The sequence below is a fragment of the Rhamphochromis sp. 'chilingali' genome (assembly GCF_963969265.1).
Source record: "Rhamphochromis sp. 'chilingali' genome assembly, chromosome: 2".
NCBI classification, from domain to species: domain Eukaryota; kingdom Metazoa; phylum Chordata; class Actinopteri; order Cichliformes; family Cichlidae; genus Rhamphochromis; species Rhamphochromis sp. 'chilingali'.
This window is the reverse complement of record NC_137930.1, coordinates 45917343-45944826: the sequence shown is the minus strand read 5'-3', so window position 1 is coordinate 45944826 and position 27484 is coordinate 45917343. Positions and strand designations below refer to the sequence as shown.

General features: G+C 40.4%; 1 protein-coding gene across 1 annotated transcript in view; it reads left to right on the top strand.

The window, feature by feature from the left end:
• Positions 1-14071: 14071 nt before the first annotated feature.
• The window catches only part of eif4g2b (eukaryotic translation initiation factor 4, gamma 2b), a gene marked incomplete at its 5' end in the record, with an annotated part of 15856 nt that continues 2443 nt past the window's right edge, over positions 14072-27484 (top strand). The window contains 17 exons of the mRNA XM_080862991.1: positions 14072-14186; positions 14743-14851; positions 17253-17318; positions 18696-18821; positions 22514-22616; positions 22748-22879; positions 23203-23269; positions 23370-23521; positions 23658-23768; positions 24081-24263; positions 24487-24628; positions 24720-24883; positions 25035-25148; positions 25592-25720; positions 25906-26010; positions 26470-26685; positions 26910-27168. Coding sequence (XP_080719117.1) covers positions 14072-14186; positions 14743-14851; positions 17253-17318; positions 18696-18821; positions 22514-22616; positions 22748-22879; positions 23203-23269; positions 23370-23521; positions 23658-23768; positions 24081-24263; positions 24487-24628; positions 24720-24883; positions 25035-25148; positions 25592-25720; positions 25906-26010; positions 26470-26685; positions 26910-27168 — 2293 coding nt within the window. The remainder of the gene's footprint in view (positions 14187-14742; positions 14852-17252; positions 17319-18695; positions 18822-22513; positions 22617-22747; positions 22880-23202; positions 23270-23369; positions 23522-23657; positions 23769-24080; positions 24264-24486; positions 24629-24719; positions 24884-25034; positions 25149-25591; positions 25721-25905; positions 26011-26469; positions 26686-26909; positions 27169-27484) is intronic.

The window sequence follows — 27484 nt, the reverse complement described above, 5'->3', positions numbered from 1 at the left end:
CTACCTACTGAGCTATCCCTGTCTACTAAGCCTCCGCCAGCAGACTCGTTCTGTTTGAGCAGTGAACTGGCCAGTATCTGACAATATGAGTGGGCTAACTGCTGGAACAGAATAATTCTCTTTGCACAAACAAACAAGGCAACAAACTAAACAAAAAAAAAAAGAGAGCTATGAATAAAGAAGACAAGGGCATATTTGATCAGACGCTGGCATAATCTCAACGTCTGGTTCTGTGTGATATGTGGTGATCCAGGAGACTAGCATATTTGTTTGTGTTGCCTTCTCATTTGCATTGAAATATGTGTGTTTCCTCCCCAAAGAACATCAGAGGACATCATTAAATGTTGAAAGGCGCAGACATAAATTAAACATTATCATTTCATGTTTCCTCATTTTGTAAACTTTCTGAGAGATTTCTTATCACAGCCCCACATCTTAATTACACCCATGTACAAATCACTCGGGTATGTCTTTATTCTGTGAAGACTGAACATATAGAAGATGGAAGTAAAAGTCACAGAAATGTTTCCAACAGTAGATATCCATTAAGTACGCAATGAAGAGGGGGGGAGGGGGGGGGGGGGGGGGGCGTTAGAAAGGTCAAGCAGCGTGGTGGCCTATTTATCGCTAATGAAGAAGAAATCAAGAACCTGTCAGTATCTGGGCAGGCTCTGGGTTTTTCTCTGATTACTCTCTTCTGTTCTCTCAGGTGGAGAGGTGTGCATACCTGTGTCTCTGCCTATGGGCAGGGCTGCCCTTTGCACTTATCCACCTGCACAGTGTTGGGGAGTAACGGAGCCTACCGCCGTTACGTATTTAAAATACAAAATATGAGTAACTGTATTCCATTACAGTTACCGTTTAAAAAGGTGGTATTTAGAATACAGTTACTTTGTTGAAATAAATTGATTACAGGACGGTACTTCCCTGTTTCATATTGTGGCGGGTCAGGACTGTTTGGGTTTTGTTTGACAGCTGTGTTCTGTTGTTCCAGGCGGCAGCGTTACGGTTGCCATGGTTACAGGGTGACTCTCTCTCTGCGTGTTTCCTGGGTGAGAGAGCCCTATTTGTTGTTGTTGTGCTAAGCTAATAAGCAGAATGCTACAGATATAGCTCTAAAGAATGTAGCATCATAGGCAGTGTAGTCCGTGCTGCAGGGAGAATGGACTGCCATACGCGTTATGTGTCTGTAAGCGAGGGAGGGAGAAAAAGGAAAAGTACGAGTTGTCATCGAGCAAAAACGGGAGCTGGAAGCATGTAAATATAATAATAACCACTGCAGCCAAGAAGAGTGCCTGACGAGCCCAGTTGTAAGTAAGCTATTAAGACTCGACTGTACACTGTGCTCGTGTTTTCCTCCGAAAACAATAAGTTCCGTTGGAGCAGCCTTTCAACGCCTCTCTCTGTCTCTCGCAAGCAAAGTTGACCACAACAAAGTAAAACTATTTTTCGGCTACGAGCCGACACGGAACCCACGGTATTAGCCAGAGGTCCCTTTACTACGGTTCGGAGCCGCGGACCTTCAGTAATAGTAATAAATCACACAGCAATAGTACATTCACGTAGTTGTAAACAGCATGATAATATATTAAGTAATACAAAGTATTCAGAATACGTTACTCTCATTGAGTAACGTAACGGAATACGTTACAGAATACATTTTGGGGCATATGTTCTGTAATCTGTAGTGGAATACATTTTAAAAGTAACCTTCCCAACACTGCACCTGCAGCACATAACCTCATTAAGACGTAGTATTTAACAACCAACTGTGGCTGTTAATCTTTGCTTCCATTACAGTCAAAATTGGTTCAACAAGTTTAGTTCTTGTTTTTGTGCTTTTTGCTTAGTAATCCTCTTTCTTTATCTGTTTTCTAGTTCCCGGTTTGGTGTCAGTTCCCTGGAGATCTCACTTGTGTTCCTTTGTGGAGTCAGAAGATCACAGTCAGTCACTGTGGAAACAAGGACATACCTGTTAATGGCCTGCCTGCCCAATCTCACTGAACTGCTTTCATCTTCTCTAGATCCCAGCCACCAGTTACCTTTTCTTAGCTTCAGATTGCAATGCTAACAAGTAAGACCTCTGAGCTTCTTAACTCCGTTTTCTGCTGGAGTTGCTAACTTGTCCCCCTCACCAATAACCAGTCTCCCTCTGCAGACTGTCTTCCTCCTGACTGAAATAGTTCCTGCCCAGTTCCTCACATGTCTGTCATTCATTCCATTTGGTTGGTAGATAAATTTTTTATTGGCTGAGTCTGCTCCTTAAATTGCAGCAGCATCATGACAAAAGCATCCTCGAATGTTGCTTGACTGATGAAAGCCAGAAGTCATTTGTATAGGCTCACTGAATTTATCATGTTGGCTGTTCCTAAACACAGGCATGCCTTGGTGCCTGCTGTTTGTCACCCTCCAGGAGCATCCACCTGTAGGCTACAGGTGAATATTTATTGACATCCAGTTTCTATATGTAATATCTTTGAAACATTCAGCAAGATATAGTTCATTACTGTGCATAAATAAATAAAAATTCGTTTTTAAAAAATAAACTAATCATCAGATTAGGAATAAAAATTGACTAATCATCCTCAATCTTATCCTAAAGACCTCATAGTTCCATAATACCCCAATAGACGTATTAGAGCACTTTACTGTCAATGGAACTAGCTCCCAGTTTGCATTTGGGAGACAGACCCTTTTTAGTAGAATTCTTGCTTATGTACATGGCATAGGCAGCTGGGGGTTCCATTGATGCGCTGAGTGTTTTTACCTCGCTCACCTTTTTTTTAACTCACTGCACTTAATCAGTAGTCGTCATTCTCTGGCTCTCTACCAACATGTCTTTTGTCCTGTCTCTGTCCTCGCACCGCCAACCGGTTGAGGCAGATGGCTGTCCCTCCCTGATCTGCAGGTTTCTTTCTGTTTAAAGGGAGTTTTTCCCCCCACTGTCACACAGTGCTTCCTCACAGGGGGTTGTGGATTGTTGGAATTTTCCCCTGTATGATTGTAGGGTCTAATGTGCTTTTCCGGCTTATGGTGGTCAGGTTACTAGAGATGGACCGATCCGATATTACGTATCGGTATCGGTCCGATACTGACCTAAATTACTGGATCGGATATCGGAGAAAAATAAAAAATGTAATCCGATCCATTAAATATCACGAAAGCACCTCACAAAACTTGCCACATGCCGTAACTCACCTCAGAACGTTAGCACGTCGGAGCAGTATGCATCACGTGATAGAGCGGCTGTGGCATGCAGGACCAGTCGGTGGTCTGGATAGCATTTGGAGCTTCGCTAGCAACCCGGCATTTCATCTCCGACAAAGTTATCCCCGAGAGAAGTAAAGCAAGTGTGTAAGTCCATCTCTGAATGTTTGTAAAGCATTCCTGCATTAAGCTTAACAAACGACTGCCTCTTCTTGCTGCTACTTCAATCATGAAACTGCTTAACGATCAGCTGATCGGCTTTTCTGTCGCGAGTCCGTGTCTCTAGTTTGCTTTTGGCCCACTTTGCACCAGAAAGAGGAAACCAGCGGATAAACAACAGCAGCACGTTTAAGCTCTATAAGCTGTTGTTAGAATTTATTTAATATTACTTTCTACTCCAGGATCTTTTTCTACGTAGCTGACGCTGGTAACTGTGCAGGGGTGGATCTAGCAAAGTTTAGCCAGGGGGGCCGATAGGGCATTAACAGGGAAAAGGGGGCACAAAGACATACTTTTCTTTCTTATTCTCATTTAAAATGTCTAGCTTTTAATAAATAATTATCTGACACCCAAAGTTTTAATTTGATGCAAAATGAATAGAAGTCAATTACTGTATATAGTAACTATTAAGTCTAATATAATATATACTGTATATACCCTAGTAAGCTATAGTACTTTTTCCTTTGGGAAGGTACCATCTGTGCAGTCTGCAATTTTGTTGAAGAAAGATGTTGAATCTATTTAATATTTCTTGAAAAATAATTGATTTCTGTGCATTTTTTTTCACACTGCATCAAATTAAGGTTGATTACGTCGATTAAGCATCATGAGGTGGAGCGTGAGGGGTGGTTCCTTATTTTTTATTTATTTATTTTTGTTGTTGCTGGGAGTTGGAACCCTATTAGTTAGGTTGCTTAATATTTATGCTAAGTACTCTTTAAAATACCAGAATAGGGAGGATGGTGTAGGTTTAAGTTTATTAGATTGATCAGTATTGCTGAACTATGAAATTTTTTTTTTTGCATACAGGTATAACAGAATAGCTTTAGTGTAGTTGTTGTTTTAAACTTGAGTATGAACTTATACAAAATGCAGCAAGATATTAAAAAAACAGTTTTGTTGATTAAAAAACACTATATCGGATTCATATCGGTATCGGCAGATATCCAAATTTATGATATCGGTATCGGACATAAAAAAGTGGTATCGTGCCATCTCTACAGGTTACTGGATAACTGCAGAAAATTTTAGTTACCTGGGTACTGGGTTTTGAGACCTTCCTTGAGCTCTCAAGGGATTTCCTGGAAGTTCAATGATATTATCAAATGTATTTCTTACACCAGACCAGAGCAACTGTGGAATCTCTCTGCTCAAAAAGGTGCCCTGTAGTTTTCAAGTTTGCATCTACACTTGTTTTAATTCAGACAATCATAACTGATGACATGATATACAGCATAATGCATATCTAATGTCATAGCTAACATTTAGACCTTGCAGAAAGACAATTTATGTCAGCATATTAAACTACAGTCAAACTGTTTTCATTTTAATTCTACGATCTTTTCATTGGCAGGAAAAAAGACTTTAAAGTATAAATGTGAAAATAGCCAAGTGATAATTAATTATTTCAGGAAATCACAAACGAAAAAGAAAAGGCAGGGATTCTATGAAGAGGGTGGAATTAACGTTAATTTGTGTTTGTGCTCCACTGTGGACATACCTTTTTTTAAATGGCAATGCAAAATGAAGAATCACCTCTAATTTGTGAGTTGGAATATTAAAAAGCCTTTGGGAAATGACATGAAATTCAATTCCTTGTGTACAGCTCATTTGAATATAAATCAAAGAAGGAGGATGTTGATGTCTGGCGCTTATGCCTCATCATTGTGCTACGGCAATTGTCCAACGAAAATTCAGCAAGTCAATTTATTTCCCTAATGAGAATATTGTGCAGTAGCACAGATAACAACATGCAACCCACAACAGCAACTATTTGTCATTTAAAGCATTACCAGAAACCCTGAGAAAATGTACGGAGATACACCTCACGCAAATAAACTCTAATTTCCTTCCTGAAAATGTCATTCATGTTCAGTGTCAGGGAAGGGCATGAGAAGGGCTGAGGCACAGATAGAATGTGACACTAACGCTGCACCTCACAGTGTTTCATCCACAGAGCTGTCCTGCCTATTAGTCTTATGTGTGCTGGAGTTCTGATGCTGTGAGGATTTGACAGGCTCACTGCAGAACCTCAAATTAACTTAATTTAGGTTTAGATGTCATCCTCCAAAAAGCCGCCTTGCTTTTCCTTAGTTGTAACCTCTGACTGTCCCTCATCTTGATGCCTGGTCATTATAGGAACACAGTTTTTCCTCGAGCCAGGGAGGACTGAAGGCATTAATGAGCAAGCCGACTGGCGCAGACGGTGGCTTTTTAATTAGCAGCAAGACCACTTTCTAGCTCAGTGGTCTCCTCCATTTTCATAGCAAGAAATTATTTTTGGATACTTTAGCTCTCTTATGTTAGGCTGCCCATTAAAGTGTGAATGGCACAAATGACAGGGCGTGGTAATTGGAATCGCGCAGAATTACCACAGAGGTCTGGAGTAATTGTGTGTTTGAGTGGCATTTTGTGCTGCTACTCTTCTTCTTTTTCAGACCAAGTCCAGAGATGAAAGAAATTGCATTTTACTCACATTGTATTCATATTTAATTTTGGCAGGGAGTAAAGACGTGGCATGAAAGAACACAAATCTTCATTCTGTTCACTTAAGGCAAAAGCCTCCCGTGGTTGTATGGCACTCAATCTCAAAGCTTTACCTTGGCAGCTTTAGCTGATTTGCTCGGACGCTTTGGATTCTTCGTTTTAAGATAAGATCATAATTTTGACATCAGTACAACCAGCATCAAGAGGCTGGAACACTTTAGTCCTATAGCATCTACTGTTACAGTGCCATTAGTATTCATACACAAACCACATAGGCATCGTGAATACTTCACATAAAAATCTAAAAATGTATTATTCAATAACAGAAAGGCTTTACTTTGAAGTGATCTTTTGGAAAACTTCAGTCTAAAGGTAATCTTTGGTTCTATCAGTGGGGTGTACATCCTCAAGTTGAAATGCACTGGAATACTCAGAGTGAGCGACCTGACCCTTGGGACCAGGTTTCTTTGAACATTTTTACATAATGGAGCTCATATTGATTTTTGTTTTTGAACCAGAGAGAAGAGAATGAATAGGAAGCGCTAATATTTTAATCCTGTATTCCCAAGATGGAGACACACAAAAACAAATAACATTTTCTTTCTTTTGTATGAAAGAAATTTGTATTTTTTTTTCGACATAAAGACTAGTATAGATTCACACAGAGAAAACTCATCCACTCTATACTGTTAGGTGTATTTATGGTGAAGTAATTCTCTCACACTGATCCTTGGATTGTGCTCTGTGTCATTCTGGACTGACAAATAGCTGACGAGTGATCAATTGCTCCACTTAGAAAAGTTTTTGAAAGAGTCAGCTCAACAGATCACCATCTTGTGACGGAGAAGAAATTGAGTGGGGGTTTGCAAACATAGGCTTATATTGATTTTCATATGAAGAGTGAATTATTTCTACCACATCTCTCCAATTTGATTTATGCTCATTTTGCTGTCTGTACTCCAATTCATACAAGCAGCCAGAAACCCCTTTCTTATGCGGCGAGCAATACCCTTTTGCCAAAGGCCGCTCAAACAGTAATGTGTTCTTTTAGATTAGCCTGTCAGGTACAATGTAATTGACTGGGGAGATTAAAAAGAAGATATCACAGTGCATTATTGATTCACATGTTAAGAGGGTCACATGTACCACAGTTTATCAGCACCCCAGCAGACAGTCTGGAAATGGGAGACTTTTTATAAAACCCTCCTGGGGACAAGGGGGAGATATTAAAAGGTTGCACTCAGTCAATTGTTTTCAAGTTTGTGTCCACGCCCTGTTCCCACTCTTACACTGAACCCACGTTGAAAAAGGCGTCGAGCACAATACATCAGACACTTCTCAGCATAATTTACCTCGGAGAAGAGAAAATGTAGGTGACAGTGACTTGTGAGTGGAAAGTTGCCTGGCTGAATACTAAACCTGACTATTAAAATGTCAATCAGCAAAGCTGCAAAAGGAATGAAAGGGCCTACAGTCATGTGTAAGGTGCTGCAAGGCTGTATTTAAGCACAGCAGCGCTTTGAGCAAAACGCTAGCAGCATAAGAATGACAACATATTCATATTCCTACTCTGCAAAATATCAGTAGCATTGGAAAAAGTGAATGTTGGTGTAACTGAAGAATAAAAAGGGGGGGGGAAGTCAGCTCGCCAGTGCCACACTGTGTCCTGACAAACATTTAAAAACCTTTGTAGAATTTGTGAAGTGCATATTCCTTAGCCTGGAAAAATGTCACGTGTTTGGTGGAGCAAATATTTCTAGACGTCTTCAGAACTTCTGTTATTAGATGTTATTCATTTGTAATTGTCAGTGTATTCGAGGACTTCTTCGCTTAGCTTTACTTAGCCATCACCCTTCAACAGGTCCCTCAAAGTATATTTTTTATGCATTTATCATAGTACACTGATGTTTATTAAGGTCACTATTGATAATTGGTGAATCATCTTCTGCAATGATGGTTTTATCCTTGAATGATGATTTAATGTCATTGCACAAGAGAGGCCAATGTTACCATGTCATTTTCAGGTATTAACCAGCTGATTAGCTGCTGCCAATAATTATTTCGAGTGTGACAGGTCAGCAATTAGACAGCTGCTCCGCAAAACAACAGGAATAATTTTTAACATCTGATTTTAATAAGTCTGCAGGGAAAAAAAGTTTTCACACTACTCTTGGTACTCATTGGCAGTAAAAGACCTTCCCTGTTCTGGGTATCTCTCTCAGTTATGAATATTGTATAAACACAGAGCTTGTGGAGCTGAAAAACAGCATGCTGAAAAAACCCTTCCCTGGACAAATAGAAGTTCTGAGATGTGCGAGAAAGGTCGTACACTTCGGTCTTCCCTTGAAGACGAAGGAATGTTTCATTCATATTTTAATGAATGTTCTCAGGTCAGGGATGAATACACACAGGAGCAGGTGAAAGGTGAAGCTGATATAAATAGCTGGTGTGGAGAGGTGCAAAGCACGACCTTGTCCGTCCATAGAAGAAGATAATTACACTGCTGTGATCCAGAGTTATTGGCAGCTCTCTGTTAGATAATTACCATAGTTTAAAGGGCTTTTGGAAAGTTACAAATCATAACAATATTTTTCAGCATGTTATGCGTTATTTCGTTCTGTCTTACACATTTAGACCTTCCTTGACCCTATTCATCTTTTGAAGTACAAATAAGCATGTTAAGTCAAACTAAATTCAAGCAAAGTAAAAGAAAGAAATAATACTGTGGCTGTCATTTAGCAATAAATGCGTCTTTTGAAAAGGTCACAGTGGTTCTTTTTTTTTTAAACCCCAGCCGTCCTCACAGACCTTTGTCAGCACTTGGTTCTTTAAAAAAGCTCTTTTTGAATTTCTTTTGAGAGTAAGGCAAATAAAAACAACGTTTGATGCCTAAGAAAAATAACAGCCCTATAATGAATTTTGGAATGAAGAGATAACCCCATTCATCTGATTTTACTGGGAGTGCTTCTTTTACTTCTTCGGTCAGTATATTTTATATATGACAACATAAACTTTTATATGATCAAATTATTTAAAAATGACATGCTGTACGTTATGTTTAACTATCTACCTATAGAACATGACTGGAAGGGTGGAAGGTTGTAGTATTTATCACAACCCTTAAGTTGAGACTCTTGATTTCATAGTTCGTCTTTGTTTCCCTCCTTTTGACCTTGTGTCCATGCTAACTTTATGCTTATGATTTCTGTAAAGGGCCTCTTTTCAGACATCCTTGTGCTGCCCATAACTGGTTGGAATATCAAGCCATTTCACCACTCAAAAAGCCCAGCTTTTTAAAAAATTGCCTCTAGAGGAGATGAATCTGAAAACTGACTTGTTTTTAGTGTGGGCGAAGAGAACAGAGATTTTGGAAGCCCACTCAAATACATTTAGGAGATGTGTCAGTAAAGTACAGCTCTACATGCTGACTGTTTTACGCAAAATCTCCTTGGCAGATGTTGCCTGTTTTGTTTTAAAACCGAAAACTGATAAACAGATTAGGAAATTATTTAAAGTGATGTTTTTTTGTGTTTTGATTGAGGGTGGGAAGTGATTTTTACCACCTTACAGCAGTGATTTGGTCTCAGATAAGCAGAGCAGAAACGTTGCTACTTTCTTTTTGCAACTTATTGCCACACAGCTGAGACTTTTATCTCTAAACTCTGCACAAATATCAGTACAGATATGGGAGCAAGGTCCTGAGCTAATTAAATCTGTAATCACTTTGTACTTTAACAACACAAACGGAGGGTGAGGCTGGCATAAGATTCAGCTGGTGGTTTAAATGAGGGCCTGTGGACTATTATTATATAAGGATAACTAACTGGGTCAGAGATCTTTAGCAGTAAGACGGGTTCATGCACACCTGCAAGATGAAAGTTTTCCTCAAGGAAGCTGGGATAATAATTGAGAGAGAATTGAGAAAGAGGCTGGAGAGAACTACATGATAGTCTTGCCAATGGTCAAGAATATAGGTGCTCTATTTTGTCTGCAGGGGTTGAAGTCAGTGGGTCTGAGAGGGGGAGGTAATAAGTTTCAGGAAGGATCCTGGGTGAGAGTGCAACCTAATGGAGGACTGAACAGCAGACAGCAGAAGTCAGTGAACACTTCAAAGGCTTTTCCATTTCAAATAAAGAGCTCATTCTGCCCTCTAGTGGGAATCTGAAAAACCTGCATCAAAATGCAATTCTCATTTGTATCACACAGCATCCCTTTCTTCCACTTTCCTCTTAGCATGTTTCTGGGCAAATTTAGTTTTGTTTAATTATTTTTATTCATTTCCAGGTATTGTTTCTCACAAACACCAATGCAACATCATCCTTTTTGGTATACACATGCAGCAGTATTAAGTCATCATCTTGTGCCCTTCTCCCCTTCTTTGTTTAGTGTGGGAGGTTTAATTTTAAAAGATGTATTTCAGCATCAGAAGATTTTAGTCCTGGGAAACATTCATACACTTGTATTTTTGCTATTACAGTGGTCCCTCGTTTATCGCGGGAGTTAGCTTCCAAAAATAACCCGCAATAGGTGAAATCCGCAAAGTAGCCAACTTTTTTTTTTTACCCTCACTACACACTTTATACACCTTTCTCAGACAGGCACGAACATTTGCACACTTTTCTCTCTTGTTTAAACACTCTCAAAGTTCAAACCTTCATAGAAAAATAAGTCCAGTGTTATAGAATGAAATCAAAGGCACCCGCGGTTGCCTTTGACGGTACAAAACGTTTCGTCGACATTGTTGTGTTTGTTGGGGTGTGTCGGTGTGTGAAACTATAGCCCAAGGTTTATAATGTTAACTGGTAATTATGTGACAATGCATTTCAGGTCATGTTATGGAGAAACGGAAAAGTAATGTAATGGGTAGTGTAATGGATTACTTTCTTCAGCAAGTAATTAAGTAGCACACTATTGGAATGGCTTTTTAATTAATATGTGATAAATGCTCTGGTATTTTCTGCAATGGGCTTTCTATATCCTCCAAACAAACAGTTTTTGTGTTCATTCGGGCCTTTTTCCCTAAAAGAAAGGCGGTCTTTAAGAAGATAGTAATACCACATTCAAAGCCAAGTAAACACTAATGAAAAAATTACTGACATTTGTCTGTTGAGTCAAAAGGATAAGATTGTAATGTCCTAATATAAACAATGCATACCCTGTAATATTACAAAATAAAGTGAGAATCTCCCAGCATGTTTCAAAAATGAAAAAACAAAACAAATAGAGGGTGTGTAATGGTCAACACTATTTTATTTTCCTAAAACAACTTCAGCTGAAATGTCAAATATTAGCAAATGTGTTTTGTATTCATGCTAAAAACACTGAAATAATTTTATGTTACATATGTTTAGCATAACACTTGAAAAAAATGCCAAATAAAAAGTTTCTACAATTTAACAGAGGCCGACTGCTTCTTCTTTGTCATCCTTGTATGCTTTACTTAAATACCAGCAGGTGGCTGAAATATTCGAAGCTGTATGTTTTGTTTGATTTTGATGATGTTATACATCCTATGTTACAGATATTATTATAATGCCATGTCCAACATCCAAAGTCACCTTTCTTACAGCGTTTCTTTCAACCAGATGCTACTAAACCTGTGAGGGGGATTCACACGAGTATTCATCCGTGGCATTTGCAGTTGTGTGTGCATTATTAATCCTGATCTAATGGGGCAAAATTAGACTGCTAAGGGTGTGTGGTTTTCAGTTAACGAGACACAGTTTACATTTAAGCCCAACCTCGTAAGTTGGTTTCACCGATAAAAATTGCCATTACAGTTGCATGAAGCCTACTGGTTACATAAACAAAACATAAACTAAAATTATTTTCATTTTAAGGAATAGATACTGACTCTTGGAAGCCCATTTTATTTCCTGTTTTCTGTCCTTTTCTGGATGTTGTTTTCCTAGCAACAGTGCTGCTAAAGGTGAAGAGGTGGGAGTTTGATTAACTGCAAGTATTGGAGAGGGGGGGGGGGGTGTCTGGGGTGATGGAGGTTCCCAATTACTTTCCTGGCTGCATGGAGAAGAGGAGGTCAAGACCCCTTTTCAGCCAACTTATAAGTGTGAGTGGTTTGCCCTTGGCCTGGGCCTATACAGCTCCAAACTTGGCAGTTGTGAATTAAGTGACATAACTGTTTGGCACTGGACTGAATAAAATCCACTGACCACTTCCTAGTGGATTTTATTCAGCAGATACAAAAGTAGCAGGGCAAATGAGCTCTTAAATAAAAGGCCATTGGTTAAAGTCTCATGGTGACTGAACCACTCATCTAACTTGAAGTAACAAGACGAAAATAAAATCCAAACATAAAGGTTTGCATGAGACACTTCTTTCTTTTTATACACGATTAACTCCTTCCTGGAGATTAACCTATATATAAGTGTTACATCCCACAGGAGGATGTTGGTTTTCTTCTCTCAACTAACTCCTTATGTTTTGTCTAAGCTCCACCTCCTCTGTCCTGATTGGATGCTGCTCAGAGTCCAGCTAATTGTTAATCAGAATACTTAAGGCCTGTGGAGCAGTGTTTCTGTGCCCTCTGGCCATTTTGTTTTCCATACCTGTACAGGCGTGCATGCCTTTGTGACTTGTATGTGCATTTTTTTGTTTTCATGTTCAGACTGCTTGTAGGGGAGAGCTGCCTTTTGTTTTGACACCCTGTTTTCTCCTGTTTACGTGTTGTTAGGTAGGTTATGGTTATAGGTTGTATATTTGGTTTTCTTTGGAGTTAGGTAAGTTTCTTTTATTTTCACATCAGGGGTGTTTTGTTTGTTATGTTGGCCTTGGCTCTCCCTGAAGTTATACCTCAGTCTGAACCCAAATTTCATCACTAGCATTAAATAAACCTTTTTAAAACTACCATCTTGGCTCCTCCTTCACTTTCCACCTTTATGTTTGTCCCTTCAAACCCCCTAGACTAGCCAGGGGATGTAACAATAAGAATGAAAATGAATGAAACTTTTCAAAGACTGTCAGTGGACTTTAAGCCATTAGTAACAGAAGACTAATAAAAAAAATACTTTCATTTGATTGGTGAGTCAAAAGGGTAAGAGTGTGAAGTCCATATAAATGTGAAGTGTAATTTTTCTGAACAACATGACCAACTAAAATATATACTGAGGGAAAACATTACAGAACTATGGGGCTTCCCCCAGTGTGAAAACACTCACAATGTATGGTGTGAAGCTCTCCCAAAACTATTCAAAAAAGTATTTACAAAAAAGAACAGAAAAGCAAAATAAGGTTATTAAGAAATAGCCAGTGGTCAATAGTAAGAATTATTTTCTCATAACTTAAACTCAAATATAATCAAATCCGTTTTGTACAATTTTTTTTTAAAACCTTTACTTTAAAAATTCGTCAGTTTTGTAAATTACTGAAAAAAATATAGTGATTAGTTGATTTGTCCCTGTGCGCCATAGGTTGAATTGTGTGTCAATCAAATAAATAAGGCGGTGCTCTCATTGGATAGTAGAAACGCCTTAAAAACATATCTTTGGTGTGATTGGACAGAATTGACATGGCAACAAGATGCGTGGTGATGCAAATTGGTGACATTTCTGCCCCCATAAGGCTACTAGCTTTTGGGCTCTCTACCAGCTAGCTAATGCAAACAAAGCGGCCAGTAAGGGGTTTGTGTGTGTGTGTTTATGCGGCTATCTCTCTGCTATTAGCTATCCTAATACCCAACGCAAAACCCTCTTTATTTATAAATCTTCTCATTTCTTCTTTGGTAGTCATACAACAAAACAAAACTGAAGTTGCTTTGGTGAAGGTAAGACATTTCTTTCCTTTACACGACCGCACTGGTTTTTCCAAAATGGCTTCTGCTAGCTAGTAAGCTAAAATTGAAACGTCTACCAACAGCTTGCTTAAGCTAACTATAGCATATTAGCTTAAGAGCCGGTGGATAGCCTAGCTTGCAGATGTCTCGGCTAATTTAAATAAAGGTAGAAAATGGCGTCGTCCTTTAGCTACTCCAACGAAAACTTAAAAGTACACAAACGTGTTAATGGGTCCGCTAAATGATTAAATTCACGAGTCCCACCACACAGATTCAGCCAAGTTCGCTTCAACACTCGTATGAAATCTGTATAAGTAATCTCAGCAAGGGATGGCGACACGAAGAATCGGCTGTAAACGTTAGCCAGCCATGCTTGCCCTGCCCTGTTTCACTGCAACACGGTGCAGCGCTGGGTATGCAGACTGGTCCTCTTTTCGAGCTATAGCAGCAAAGCAACACAAAGCACCAACTGTGGAGAGCCAGTGTAACCCCAAGCATCTATTTCCACGTAGCGTCACGCTTCTCATTTAACACTTGGTAAATTGTAGAAAACTATAATGTTAAAACACGGTTTATGGAAAAAATTCTAAAAATCTTAGCAATGTCGTGACGTAGTCTATGGCTTTAGAGACCCACCAGGCTAGCTAATTAGGTTAGCCAGTTAGCTGACGCACCTTTGCTTTGTTGTAGCCGAGCAAAGACCTGCACAAATGTTTACATTTCGACATTTAATATCGTTTTATCATGCCACTTAATCAGTGTTCAGCAAACACATCTGTAGTGGGTTCGTGTATAACTTGCTTAAGTAAAGAGGCAGGTTTATGTTATTTATTTTTATTTATTCTTTTCTGTGAGTGGCTGGGCCTCGGAAGACCTAGTCACGGAATTGTTTATCAGTCGTGTAAATGTCTTTGGGTATTTTTTTTTTAAAAAACCTAATCGTGTCCTGTTTAACGTTTCTCTAATCGTGTAGTCCGTGCCTGTCTTGTTTTCCCAGAGCCCCTATAGTGGCTAATTGCATTCCCTTTTCTCTTCCTCAGCACCGTTTTCCCCATCCCTTCCTATTCTTCTTATTCTTTTGAGTATTCTTCATTCTCAAGCCGCCAAAGTGGAGAGTGTGATTGCAGAAGGGGGTGCTTCTCGTTTCAGGTAATAAGTCATGGCCTGTACAGGAAATGCCAACATGGAATTTTCTTTTTCTCCCCATGGTTAGCCCTCTGCTAGCATTTTGAGCAGGAACTTCCGGCCTATAGAACAAAGCAGGATGTGGGAAGGCTCAAAATGGCTGTCAGGCAATTCTTTGTGAGACCTTTTGAAAAAGGGGGTTGGGTATACAGACTGATCCTTGAAAGGGTTTCTGTCCTATTGGTTGGATGTTGATAAAGGCAGCACATCTGCAGGCAGAGGTAGCCAAAGTTACAGTCATTCTTCACTTGAGTAGAGGTACAGATACTTGACTGAGGTAACGGGGAAAAGTAAGGTCTTTTGTATGAATAAATTTGTTTTTGCAAAGGAAGCTGAACCTCATGTGTTAATATAATGATAATAATAAAACTATTTTGAAGTCACACGAATAGAAACAATTGTTCAACCTTAATGGTAATGAAAGCTTGAGCATCTGTTGTGTAGAACCCAAGCAGAGTAAAAACTAAAAGAATTTTATAAAAACTACCTAGCTGCTGTTGCTTGCATTGTAGATGGATGCTGCCTCCACATCTAAACAGAGAAAGGAGTACGGTTGGGATTTGGCAGTTGTAGATCATCTGTAGTGGTGGAGAGTGGGGGGGTATGACTTAGAAATGTCACATTAATGTCTGTTGTGACCACTAGTAGATTTTGTGTGCAGGCTGTGATCAGCTGACTTGCGTTAAACAGCAAAGCAGATGTTAACACGGATTGTCACGGCTAATTTCCAGCACCCAGGCAATATAAAGGTGGAATTCAGTGAGTGAATCAAAATGATTGTAACTGAAGTTAATTCCATCTAAACATAGTGTAACCTGACATTGTCCTTTCAGAGTTTATATCTGACCAATATCTGTTCATTAAAAAAACCTAATTAATTGTCATACTTTTACACAAAATCTTTAAAATTTCCCTCTCAAATGTCACAAAGTACTCCTTAACTTTAGAAATAACCTTCTTCTTTCTTTGTCTCTGAGCGGCTTCATCGCTCCTTCTTTTAGCTCCCTGGGAAATAAAGTAGCTGTACCTTTAGCTAGCAGACAGACAGTGAGGAAAAACTGCACAGAGACAGTTTTGCTGATACTGTGTTTGCTGATATTTGTTCATTTAAACGTTGCAGTTCCAGCTCATTCTGCCCACTTTAACCCCTGAGTGTGGAGCCTATACATTATAGGGGGCGATCGTGGCTCAAGAGTTGGGAGTTCGTCTTGTAATCGGAAGGTTGCTGGTTCGAGCCCCGGCTTGGACAGTCTCGGCCGTTGTGTCCTTGGGCAAGACACTTCACCCGTTGCCTACTGGTGGTGGTCAGAGGGCCCGGTGGCGCCAGTGTCCGGCAGCCTCGCCTCTGTCAGTGCGCCCCAGGGTGGCTGTGGCTACAATGTGGCTTGCCATCACCAGTGTGTGAATGTGTGTGTGAATGGGTGGATGACTGGATATGTAAAGCGCTTTGGAGTCCTTAGGGACTAGTAAAGCGCTATATAAATACAGGCCATTTACCATTTACCAGGCCATTTTTGTCTCTCCTCATGTACAATAAGCACCAGTGATGGATACACCAATAGCATTGTCTTTTCATCCTATTGGTGTTAATTTACTTCTATTTAAGTAGAAGCTGTTTTGGGAATATGAACTACCAATGTTTCAGAAAAGAACAGACCTAAATAATTTAAGTCAAAATGGCAGCAACAACAAAAAAATATTAATGCAATAATGGGTTAATTTGCTGAGCAACTTCTGAATGCAATCCACATAAATTAAGTAGAAGGAAACTAAATTCGATCCAACAATACAACATAAAAGTAAGGGCTATACCAGAGAACTGCATTTTTACCAAGCTGACTTTACATTTGGAGTTAACCTTTCTTCTTGCAAATGGATTGAATTTGTCATGCAATTCATAAATATAACAATTCTTTGTCAGCAAACACAAACTGTTACTGGCTCTCTAATAACTGGCATAAGTGCCTCAAGTGAGTCTTATTCATAAAGCTCTTGGCCCTGCCAAACCTTTACTACTTCTCAGTTTAGTTTAATTTTTATTAATTTGTATATTTAGTGCCTTATAGGATTTCAAGCGAGCTTTGTTCTTCTAGCGATTACAAAAACTAGATGATAGTTGTAAATCCAGTGATCAGTTGCGGTGCTACAGTTTAATTGGAAAGATATTTTGTGTTGTGCGGTGTGTTATTTTATATCTATGTAGCTCTTTACAATAGTTAATTATCCAACTGTGCAGTTTTAAAAATGTATTTTTAGTGAGTGCTTTTCTCTCAGTGTGTTCTTTAGTGCAACTGAAGGTTGAATGAAAAAGCACACCAGTGCTGCATGAATTTTAAGTGTTCCACTGTGTTGTTTACTTCTGCAGTGCTTCTTCGGGGGGAGGAGGTGGTAGGGGTGCACCTCAGCACTATCCCAAGACTGTCGGCAACAGGTTTGTATGTGTACTTAATATGTGATAAACTAATTGGTTGTAATAAGGAATCAGTAGGTATTATTCATTCCCCCAGTGTGGAAGAGATTCACTAGAAAATCTTGATTACCCTGATGTCATGCAACATAATAGCTGCAGATTGCCCAAACGTGTTTACCATTCTGGGAAGCCTGAGATCACTTTACAACAAAGGAGTTTTAAAAAGTATTTAACAAGTTGGCAATGCATTAACATTTGTGTTGACCATTTAAAAATATTTTTGACTGCTTTTAGTGAGAGGCTTATTTTTATCCATCCATCCATCCATCTTCTTTTTCCGCTTTATCTGGGGCCGGGTTGCGGGGGCAGCAGTCTAAGCAGAGAAGCCCAAACCTCCCTCTCTCCAGCCACCTCCTCTAGCTTATCTGGGGGAACGCCAAGGCGTTTCCAGGCCAGCCAAGAGATATCTCTACAGCGTATCCTGGGTCTGCCCGGAGGAGGGGACATGTTCCGGGCATGTCCCCTCCTCTGGGTAGGACATGCCCGGAACACCTCACCCAGGAGGCATCCTTGTCAGATGCCTGAACCACCTCAGCTGGCTCCTTTCGATGTGCAGGAGCAGCGGCTCTACTCTGAGCCTCTCCCGGATGGCTGAACTTCTCACCCTATCTCTAAGGGTGATCACGAAATAAGGGATATCACAAAACAAATTCCCCCTATTTAAGTGCCTTTAAGGAGCCTCCTGTAGAGACCTCGAGGATGTTGAGAGAACAAACCCCTCCACCACCTTATCGTGGTGGAGGGGTTTGTATGTCCCAGGGATCCCAGGGTCTATGTTGTCCGGGGGCTTTTGCCCCCTGATAGGGTCTCCCATGGCAAATTGGTCCTGGGTGAGGGACCAGACAAAGAGGGTTTCAGAAGACCCTTATGAGGAAAACGTTGAGGGAACAGTTTACCCTTCCCAGGATAGGGTTACCGGGGCCCCGCTGTGGAGCCAGGCCCAGGGAGGGTGCCCGAGGGCGAGCGTCTGGTGGCCGGGCCTTAGTCCATGGGGGCCGGCCGGGTGCAGCCTGAAAAGGGGACATGGGCCCATCCTCCCGCAGGCCCACCACCCGCAGGAGGTGCCGTAGGTGCATTGTGTGCCGGGCAGTGGCCAGGAGCCGGAGGCCCTGGTGGACTGATCCCCGGCTACCAAGACTTATTTTTATTTAACACCTAATTTTAATTATTGCTGCTCTGCTGCATGCTTTGAGGGGGCAGATAGACCTGCGGGGATCACTGTTGTGATGAGTGTGTGGTATTAAGCTCTATGCTTGAACAATTGCGCATTTTACTTTACCCACCACAAATTGAGATTCTGTGCCAGTATACTCAATCTCTTGCTCTGTATTTCTACAGCGAGTTCCTGGGGAAAACCCCAGGGCAAAGCGTTCAGAGATGGGTTCCTTCACGAAGCACTAGACGAGATGTCAACTCCAGCAACGAAAAAGAGCGACACGATGCAATCTTCAGGAAAGTGAGGGGGTAAGGTTCAACTCCCGATGCATATTTAAAGGGTTGACTGAGAGAGAGATTTTTTTTTTTTTAATTGCTACTTAACCCATTTCAGTTGTGCTCAGACTAAACAACTAAACAAATTCATCTAAACAGATCAGTGTTTGGATGCCACAGTAAACCTGTCTGTAAATCAAGTTTAATCTTCATCCAAATTATACTTTTGTTTTGTGCAGACCTCTGTGGAATCTGTTAAATACCAGCTTAAGAGTTAAGATTAATTAATTTATTATTGGTATTGATTTATTTTGTTTTGTGGGTCATTGTTTACTGTGGTGATGAATAGGTAAGATGGAGGCAGGAGTCTCCATGGGCTGTGTGTGAATGAGAGTGAGACAGATGTACTAGTGAGGAAGAGAGTGCTGGCAGGGTGGAGTTGACTCTCAGGTGTGATTTGTGACAAAAGCATAGAAGCAAGAGTGAAAGTGAAGATTTACAAGACGTAAGACCTGCTATGATGGTTTGGAGTCAGCGGTACTAAGAAAAGAGACAGGAGCCTGAGTTAGTTGGCAGCGCTGAAGATGTTATGGTTTCCATTGGAAGTGATCAGTTTGGCCAGGATTAGAGAGGAGTACATCAGAGGGACAGCTGGATAGGCAAGGCTGAGATGGTTTGGATATGTGCAGAGGAGGGTCAGTGGATATATTGAACAAGATTTGTGGATGTAGTGAAGGAGGACATGCTGCCGGATGGTGTGATGGAGGATGCTAGGGATGGGGTGAGATGAAGGCTGATGATTAGGGCTGCCACAAACGATTATTTTGATAGTCGACTAGTCACCGATTATTTATGCGATTAGTCGACTAATCAGATCATCATCCACTGGACGTAAAACTACAGCTTATTGCACCAGCAGCATCTGCTCTTATATAACTATCATTAGCTTACAGCTTTAAGCTTTTAAGGTGCTAACTAAAAATAAAGACAAGATGTTTAATAAACTCCTTGCTATCTAAAATATAACAGGACAACGGAGTATATTCTCCAGCATCTCTCACTTCTGATAATCAGCTGTCTGCTTGACGTTTATTCAGCTGTGTAAAAACTATAACTTTAATCTCAGACAAACTGATTTACTTAGGAACAAATAAAATACAAAAAAAAAAAAAAGCCAAACAACAACATTTTTAATTTATCTAAGTGACTCATATATATTTAACCTGAGTAGCGAAAGACGGCGGTGGGTTTGAAAACAATTTGCGGGGAGTCCGGTGTTCTCACCGCGCTAGTGACCTAGCCCCCGGCTAGCTATCGAGCTAGTGGGTAACAGACGTCTCCGAAAACGTCGGAGCGCTTTTGAAAATATGTGGTGTCCTGATAAACTGAGCCGATATTTGAGGTTTACACAGCTACATTCTCGCCTGAAAATATGTTAAACGTTTATTTTGTGACCCAGAAAGAATAATAAGAGTAATATTAAATAGAGATGGACCGATCCGATATTACGTATCGGTATCGGTCCGATACTGACCTAAATTACTGGATCGGATATCGGAGAAAAATAAAAAATGTAATCCGATCCATTAAATATCACGAAAGCACCTCACAAAACTTGCAACACACCGTAACTCACCTCAGAACGTTAGCACGTCGGAGCAGTATGCATCACGTGATAGAGCGGCTGTGGCATGCCGACCTGTCAGTGGTCTGGATAGCATTTGGAGCTTCGCTAGCAACCCGGCATTTCATCTCCGACAAAGTTATCCCAAGAGAAGTAAAGCAAGTGTGTAAGTCAATCTCTGAATGTTTGTAAAGCATTCCTGCGTTAAGCTTAACAAGCGATATATGGAGCGACTGCCTCTTCTTGCTGCTACTTCAATCATGAAACTGCTTAACGATCAGCTGATCGGCTTTTCTGTCGCGAGTCCGTGTCTCTAGTTTGCTTTTGGCCCACTTTGCACCAGAAAGAGGAAACCAGCGGATAAACAACAGCAGCACGTTTAAGCTTGATCAGCTGTTGTTAGAATTTATTTAATATTACTTTCTACTCGAGGATCTTTTTCTACGTAGCTGACGCTGGTAACTGTGCAGGGGCGGGTCTAGCAAAGTTTAGCCAGGGGGGCCGATAGGGCATTAACAGGGAAAAGGGGGCACAAAGACATACTTTTCTTTCTTATTCTCATTTAAAATGTCTAGCTTTTAATAAATAATTATCTTGCACCCAAAGTTTTAATTTGATGTAAAATGAATAGAAGTCAATTACTGTATATAGTAACTATTAAGTCTAATATATATACCCTAGTAAGCTATAGTACTTTTTCCTTTGGGAAGGTACCATCTGTGCAGTCTGCAATTTTGTTGAAGAAAGATGTTGAATCTATTTAATATTTCTTGAAAAATAATTGATTTCTGTGCATTTTTTTTCACACTGCATCAAATTAAGGTTGATTACGTCGATTAAGCATCATGAGGTGGAGCGTGAGGGGTGGTTCCCTATTTTTTATTTATTTATTTTTGTTGTTGCTGGGAGTTGGAACCCTATTAGTTAGGTTGCTTAATATTTATGCTAAGTACTCTTTAAAATACCAGAATAGGGAGGATGGTGTAGGTTTAAGTTTATTAGATTGATCAGTATTGCTGAACTATGAAATTTTTTTTTTGCATACAGGTATAACAGAATAGCTTTAGTGTAGTTGTTGTTTTAAACTTGAGTATGAACTTATACAAAATGCAGCAAGATATTAAAAAAACAGTTTTGTTGATTAAAAAACACTATATCGGATTCATATCGGTATCGGCAGTTATCCAAATTTATGATATCGGTATCGGTATCGGACATAAAAAAGTGGTATCGTGCCATCTCTAATATTAAAACTAACTAGCTGCCGCCATTGTTGGAAACTAAGCTGGGCCGCGCTATGAATTCTGGGACGCTGCTGCTTCTTCTTCTTCGGGGTTTAACGGCAGCTGGCATCCTTGTACATGCTGTGCTGCCATCTTCTGTTTCAGTCCATTATTACACTCTTAAATCCTGCTACTTATTCCTGCGTCTTTTGGGATCTTACAAAGCTTCAAACGACGCGTCGACTATTAAATCAGTCGTCGACGATTTTGGTAGTCGACGTAATCGTGACTAGTCGACAAATCGTGGCAGCCCTACTGATGATCTGCTGTGGCAATCCATGAAGGGACTTACCAAAAGAATATAATTTTGGTTTTCATTAAGGTGTTTATACCTCTTATTGAGATTATTCCAACTTGATTAGAAATGAAGTATTGAATTTCGTAGGGCTGGAGTCACTTACATGGCATGTGTTTTGCTAAAGGCACTTAAGCTCTGCTTTGTATGTATCAGGAGATGTTCACAAGTACAAAAGATCGGGTGACAGTGTTTCCTCTGGCAATCTAAGCTTGCCAGTGTTGACCACAGAATGCTCAGGATCTGAGCTCAGGATTTCTGTCTTTTTTTTTTTCTTTTTTTTTTTCCTTTTTTGGTCGTTGTTGTTGCTGCTGTTGTTGTTGTTTTGTTTGTTTGTTTTTTCCCCCCCTTACAATAAACAGAACCTTCTTGGCAATATCACATGCCTACTTTTTGGTCTTGGGCAATCATTATATCCAGTCAAAATCCTTAAAATCTAATAAGTGTTCAGATTCTAATATTTAGTCTTGCTACCTCTCTTTCTTCTTTTTCTTTTTTTTTTTTTTTTCTTTTCTTTTGTTAGCATACTCAACAAACTCACGCCTGAGAAGTTTGACAAGCTATGCCTTGAGCTCCTGAATGTGGGCGTAGATTCAAAACTCGTCCTTAAAGGAATCATCTTGCTGGTAAGCACTTATCTGTATTCTTTGGAACGAAGCTAAATGGAAATGTATGCATCTATACTTGGCCGGCTGCTCTGAGTGATTCATACACTACGTGCTTTAATGACCTCCCTGGTTTTGTTTCTGCATTTCAGATTGTAGACAAAGCCTTAGAAGAGCCGAAATATAGCTCGCTCTATGCTCAGCTATGTCTGCGCTTGGCAGAGGACGCACCAAACTTTGATGGCACTTCACCTGATATCCAGACACCCCAAAAGCAGAGCACAGTGAGTCTCACTGATGTTCTGCTGCAAAATATTCTTTTCAGTCTGTGATACAGCAAAGTTTTTCTGTTTGTGACCTTGCTGTTTTATTAGGCCTGCTCAACACAGTTTAAAGTCATTAGGAACTCTTTACTTTTGAAAAGGATAATTGTGTGGGGTTTTTTTTTTTTTTTTTTTTTTTTTTTTAAATGACTATTGTTTTTAAAATCCCCATTTATTCAGATGAAAAAAGCAAGTCCTAACACTTTTTGTTAACCTTTATGGAAATGCCTTGAATTCATTTTTTTTTAACTGTTCAAACATTGGGTTTTGTCTGGTTTTTGTAGACCTTCAGAAGACTGCTGATTTCCAAGCTTCAAGATGAATTTGAGAACCGCACCAGAAATGTTGAAAGTAAGTCCGTTTGTCTTTGTGAATCTCCCAAGAGGTCCTCGTGGTGTAGTTAGTTACATAAACTTTTTGTTGCTTACCTCTGATAATCTTTTCGCCTCAGTCTATGACAAACATGACAACCCTCTTACTTCGGAGGAGGAGGAGCAGCGTGCCATTGCCAAGATCAAGATGCTTGGCAACATTAAATTCATCGGGGAACTTGGCAAACTTGACCTCATCCATGAATCTATCCTTCATAAATGCATCAAGACAGTATGGATTTATTTTTTTAAATTGTGTTTAATAATCTTATCTTTTAATTCTGGGGTTCTTATTTGCAAGATAAACCAGAATATAGATCCATTACATATTCCATGACAATTCTCCCTTGTTTCCCTGCGCTCTGAAGCTTCTGGAAAAGAAGAAGAGAGTCCAGCTCAAGGATATGGGGGAGGATCTGGAATGCCTCTGTCAGATAATGAGAACAGTGGGGCCGAGACTCGACCATGAGAAAGCAAAGGTGACAGCTTTCATAAACTATAGCTGTTTGGAGAGGCTGTGTATAGGCTTAAGGTGTAAACACAACATCTCAATTCAACACTTTTTTTTATTTATTTATTAAAAATGACTGTGTAACTAACATTCATAGGTCACAAAGTTGAATCATTAGTTTGTTAAATGCAAGAAAAGTAGGTGCATTTATTGTTTTTACTCCATCAGACAGAACCGTGAAGGCAATTGACCCAGCCAGCGTTGATATAAAATCAGCTCTAAAACTTTATTTACGAACTGCTCTTTGCTCACTTCCTTTTTCTCTCCATCCTGTCATCAGTCTTTAATGGATCAGTACTTTGGCCGTATGCGATCCTTAATGAACAACAAGGAGTTGCCCGCTAGGATCCGCTTCCTGCTGCAAGATACAGTGGAACTTCGAGAAAACAACTGGGTCCCCCGCAAGGCTTTCATCGATAACGGACCAAAGACAATTAACCAGATCCGTCAAGATGCAGTGAAGGCGAGTCCATTATTTAAGGGTTCAGTTCATTCTGTTTACGTTTCTGTACATTAGCAAGGAGTCCCTTGTGATAAATGTGATGCGAGAAGTAAGCAGACAGTTAAAGGTTTCCACTCTGAAATGTGTTTAATTTAGTTCAGAGTTTTCAAAATGGTTAATATTGAATTTGAATTCTGGACTGTGGCACAGTTATTGACTGATTCTGTCATGCATGTTGTTGTAGGATTTGGGTGTTTTCATCCCAGCACCCATGTCTCAGGGGATGAGGATGGACTTCTTCCTGGAAAGCCCTTTCATGCCCAGCAGAATGAAACTGGACAGGGAGACTCTTGGGGGTTTGGCTGACATGTTTGGACAGATGCCAGGTGTGTTTTGTTCCTGTATCATGTATGCCTGTGCACTTCCTTTCTTGTTTTTGTTGTACGAGGCCATCTTAAAACATCTTTGTTCTCTCAGGCAGTGGGATTGGAACTGGCCCGGGGGTTATTCAGGACAGGTACTCGCCTACTATGGGACGCCATCGCACCAACCCACTCTTCAATGGCCACGGTGGCCACATTGCCCCTCCACCTCAGTCACAGTTTGACATGGGGCCCAAGTCTTTTGTTAAGTCCAACCAGGTAGCCTGCTTTTGAAAGTTTACATTAGTTTAGTCTTAAAGTTCTCCAGGTTAAAGCTGTGTGGAAATGGGGAAACAAATTATAGAACCTGTTTAGCTGCTTTTGACTGTCTTTGATCATTTGAATCTTTTGCCTGTGTGAACACTTATAGGTTCAGAACCAGCATTTCCTCAACCAGAACCAAAACCACATGGCCCAGCAGCAGGTCCAGTCCAAGGACATGCCTCCACGATTCAGCAAGAAAGGACAGCTCAATGCTGACGAGGTAAGTAGCTCCTAGCGTGGCTGAGTTAATTGTTGCCAAAAACTTTTTTTTATTTTTTTTATTTTTGTGTGTGTCATACTAAAAAAAGATTTAACAAAGTTAAAACATCAAATGTTTTACACTAGCCTGTAAAGGCTGCATTCTGCTCTCCTAATGTCCTGTGTTGAGTCGTGATGCCCAGTGATTATAAAAAGACGCGTTATTCTGAGGAATCCAACCTGCTGCTAGTCTTTCTTTTACTATCGTCTCTGTCTTTAATCTCCTCTTTTCTGTCCCTCCTCCACTTCTCCTTTTTATTCAAACTGGCAACAGGGTCCGCTGACTGCGATTATGAGATATGAGGGCATTTTATTTATAGCTGATATGGAACTTGAGTTGTTTTTGTTACATACAAAGACTAATACTATTGTCTCCTTTGTTCATGATGCCTCATGGCCCCACAGATCAGCCTCAGGCCTGCTCAGTCATTCCTCCTCAATAAGAACCAGGTGCCCAAGCTCCAGCCCCAGATCCCGACCATGATGCCTCCCAGTGCCCAACCCCCACGCACTCAGACTCCCCCTCTGGGACAGGTATGAGAGTGTCTACTTGTTTGTCAGTGAGTTAATCTAAGAGAACAGTTGGTGAGTTTTTAAAAACAAAAAAACTGGTTGTTGTACAACTAGCATATAAACAGCAAACATTAAATCACAGATTGAAGTGTCATTTTGTTGGAGAGCTGTATCTGTGAACTCAAATACATGACTTTTGCCCTCAGCCTCCACAGCTTGGCCTGAAGACCAACCCTCCACCTATTCAAGAGAAACCGCAGAAGACTAACAAGAAACCACCTCCTGCAAAGGAGGAGCTTCTTAAAATGACGGTAGGGAGAACAGTTTCTGTCACATAAGCATATGTTCCAGGCTGAAGCAACACTTGACAATCATGTAAAATCCTCATGAATAAAAAGCTTTACCACAGCATACTCACAATTGAATTAAAACTGCAGGTCAGTTTTCCAAAAGGTTTGCTACACTCTCTGATGTAACCATAACAGCAAAGCAGTTCACTTATAAATATTGGTAAGCCTCCCTGTTTAGCAGTTTCTATTCATCACTGGTGAAATATAGAAGTGGCAAAATATATTTATGTAAGCACTTTGGTGTACTGCAAGATAATCTGCTTGCTACTAAAAAGATGAATTAGACTTGAAGCATTTTACCTCCTCAGCATGTGCATACAGAGTAGATGAAACCACAAGACCTACGGATGAGTTTGTTATGCTGGGTGATCAGAGTGACCACGGTTCAGTTCTGTTCATGTGCTTGCCTACTCCGTTTAGGAGGCAATCATGACTGAGTACTTGAACACTAAGAACCTGACTGAGGCTGTGAGTGGCGTGAGAGAGATGAAGGCTCCAAAGCATTTCCTGCCAGAGATGCTCAGTAAGATCATTGTGTGCTCCCTGGATTGTCCAGATGAGGACAAAGAGCACGCCAGCACTCTGATTCACACACTCCGCACTGAGGGCCTCATCACTGGGGAGAACTTCATGCAGGTACGTCTGCTGTTCATTCAGTATTGGAGAGCATTTCTGTGTTTGAGCACAAACACATTCAGTACGTTTAAAGACAAGAAAAGCTCTTTTATTATTTCACAATTATTTCACTGAGATTGATGTAATTATTTGTGACTAATTACATCGTATGTCACTGAACCCAGAAGGGCATAGTGTTATTCTTCATGCTTGAGGTATTTTCTTTCTCCCCTCACTCATTTTAGGCTTTCCTTAACGTCCTGGACCAGTGCCCTAAGATCGAGGTGGACGTGCCCCTGGTGAAGTCTTATCTGGCCCAGTTTGCGGCTCGGGCTATCATCGCAGAGCTGGTGAGCGTGGCGGAGCTGGCTCACCCCCTGGAGAACGGAACCCACTTCCCACTCTTCTTGCTCTGCTTGCAGCAGACGGCCAAGCTCAAGGATCGTGAGTGGCTCACTGACCTCTTCCAGCAGAGCAAGGTCAATATGCAGAAGATGCTCCCAGGTAGGCCCCCAATCCATCTACCAATTCAGGATTTTTTTTTTATTTTTATTTTTTAAATATAGCAACAATTCACAACAGATAAATCTTAAAATCACCAATAAGCACTTGGCAATAGTGGCAAAGGGAGGGGGAGAAGCAAGTGTGGAATAAAATCTCAGATGGAAGAGAGCACAGGGTTACTCTACCCCCTCCTGGGAAAAAATGCCAAAGTGATTTCTCCCCTCATCTATTAGGCTTCTTTTATTCTGTCATTTTATATTCTCAGCATTTCCCTCCAGTTTACAGTATAACGATCACCAGAATAGTTGTACAGTAC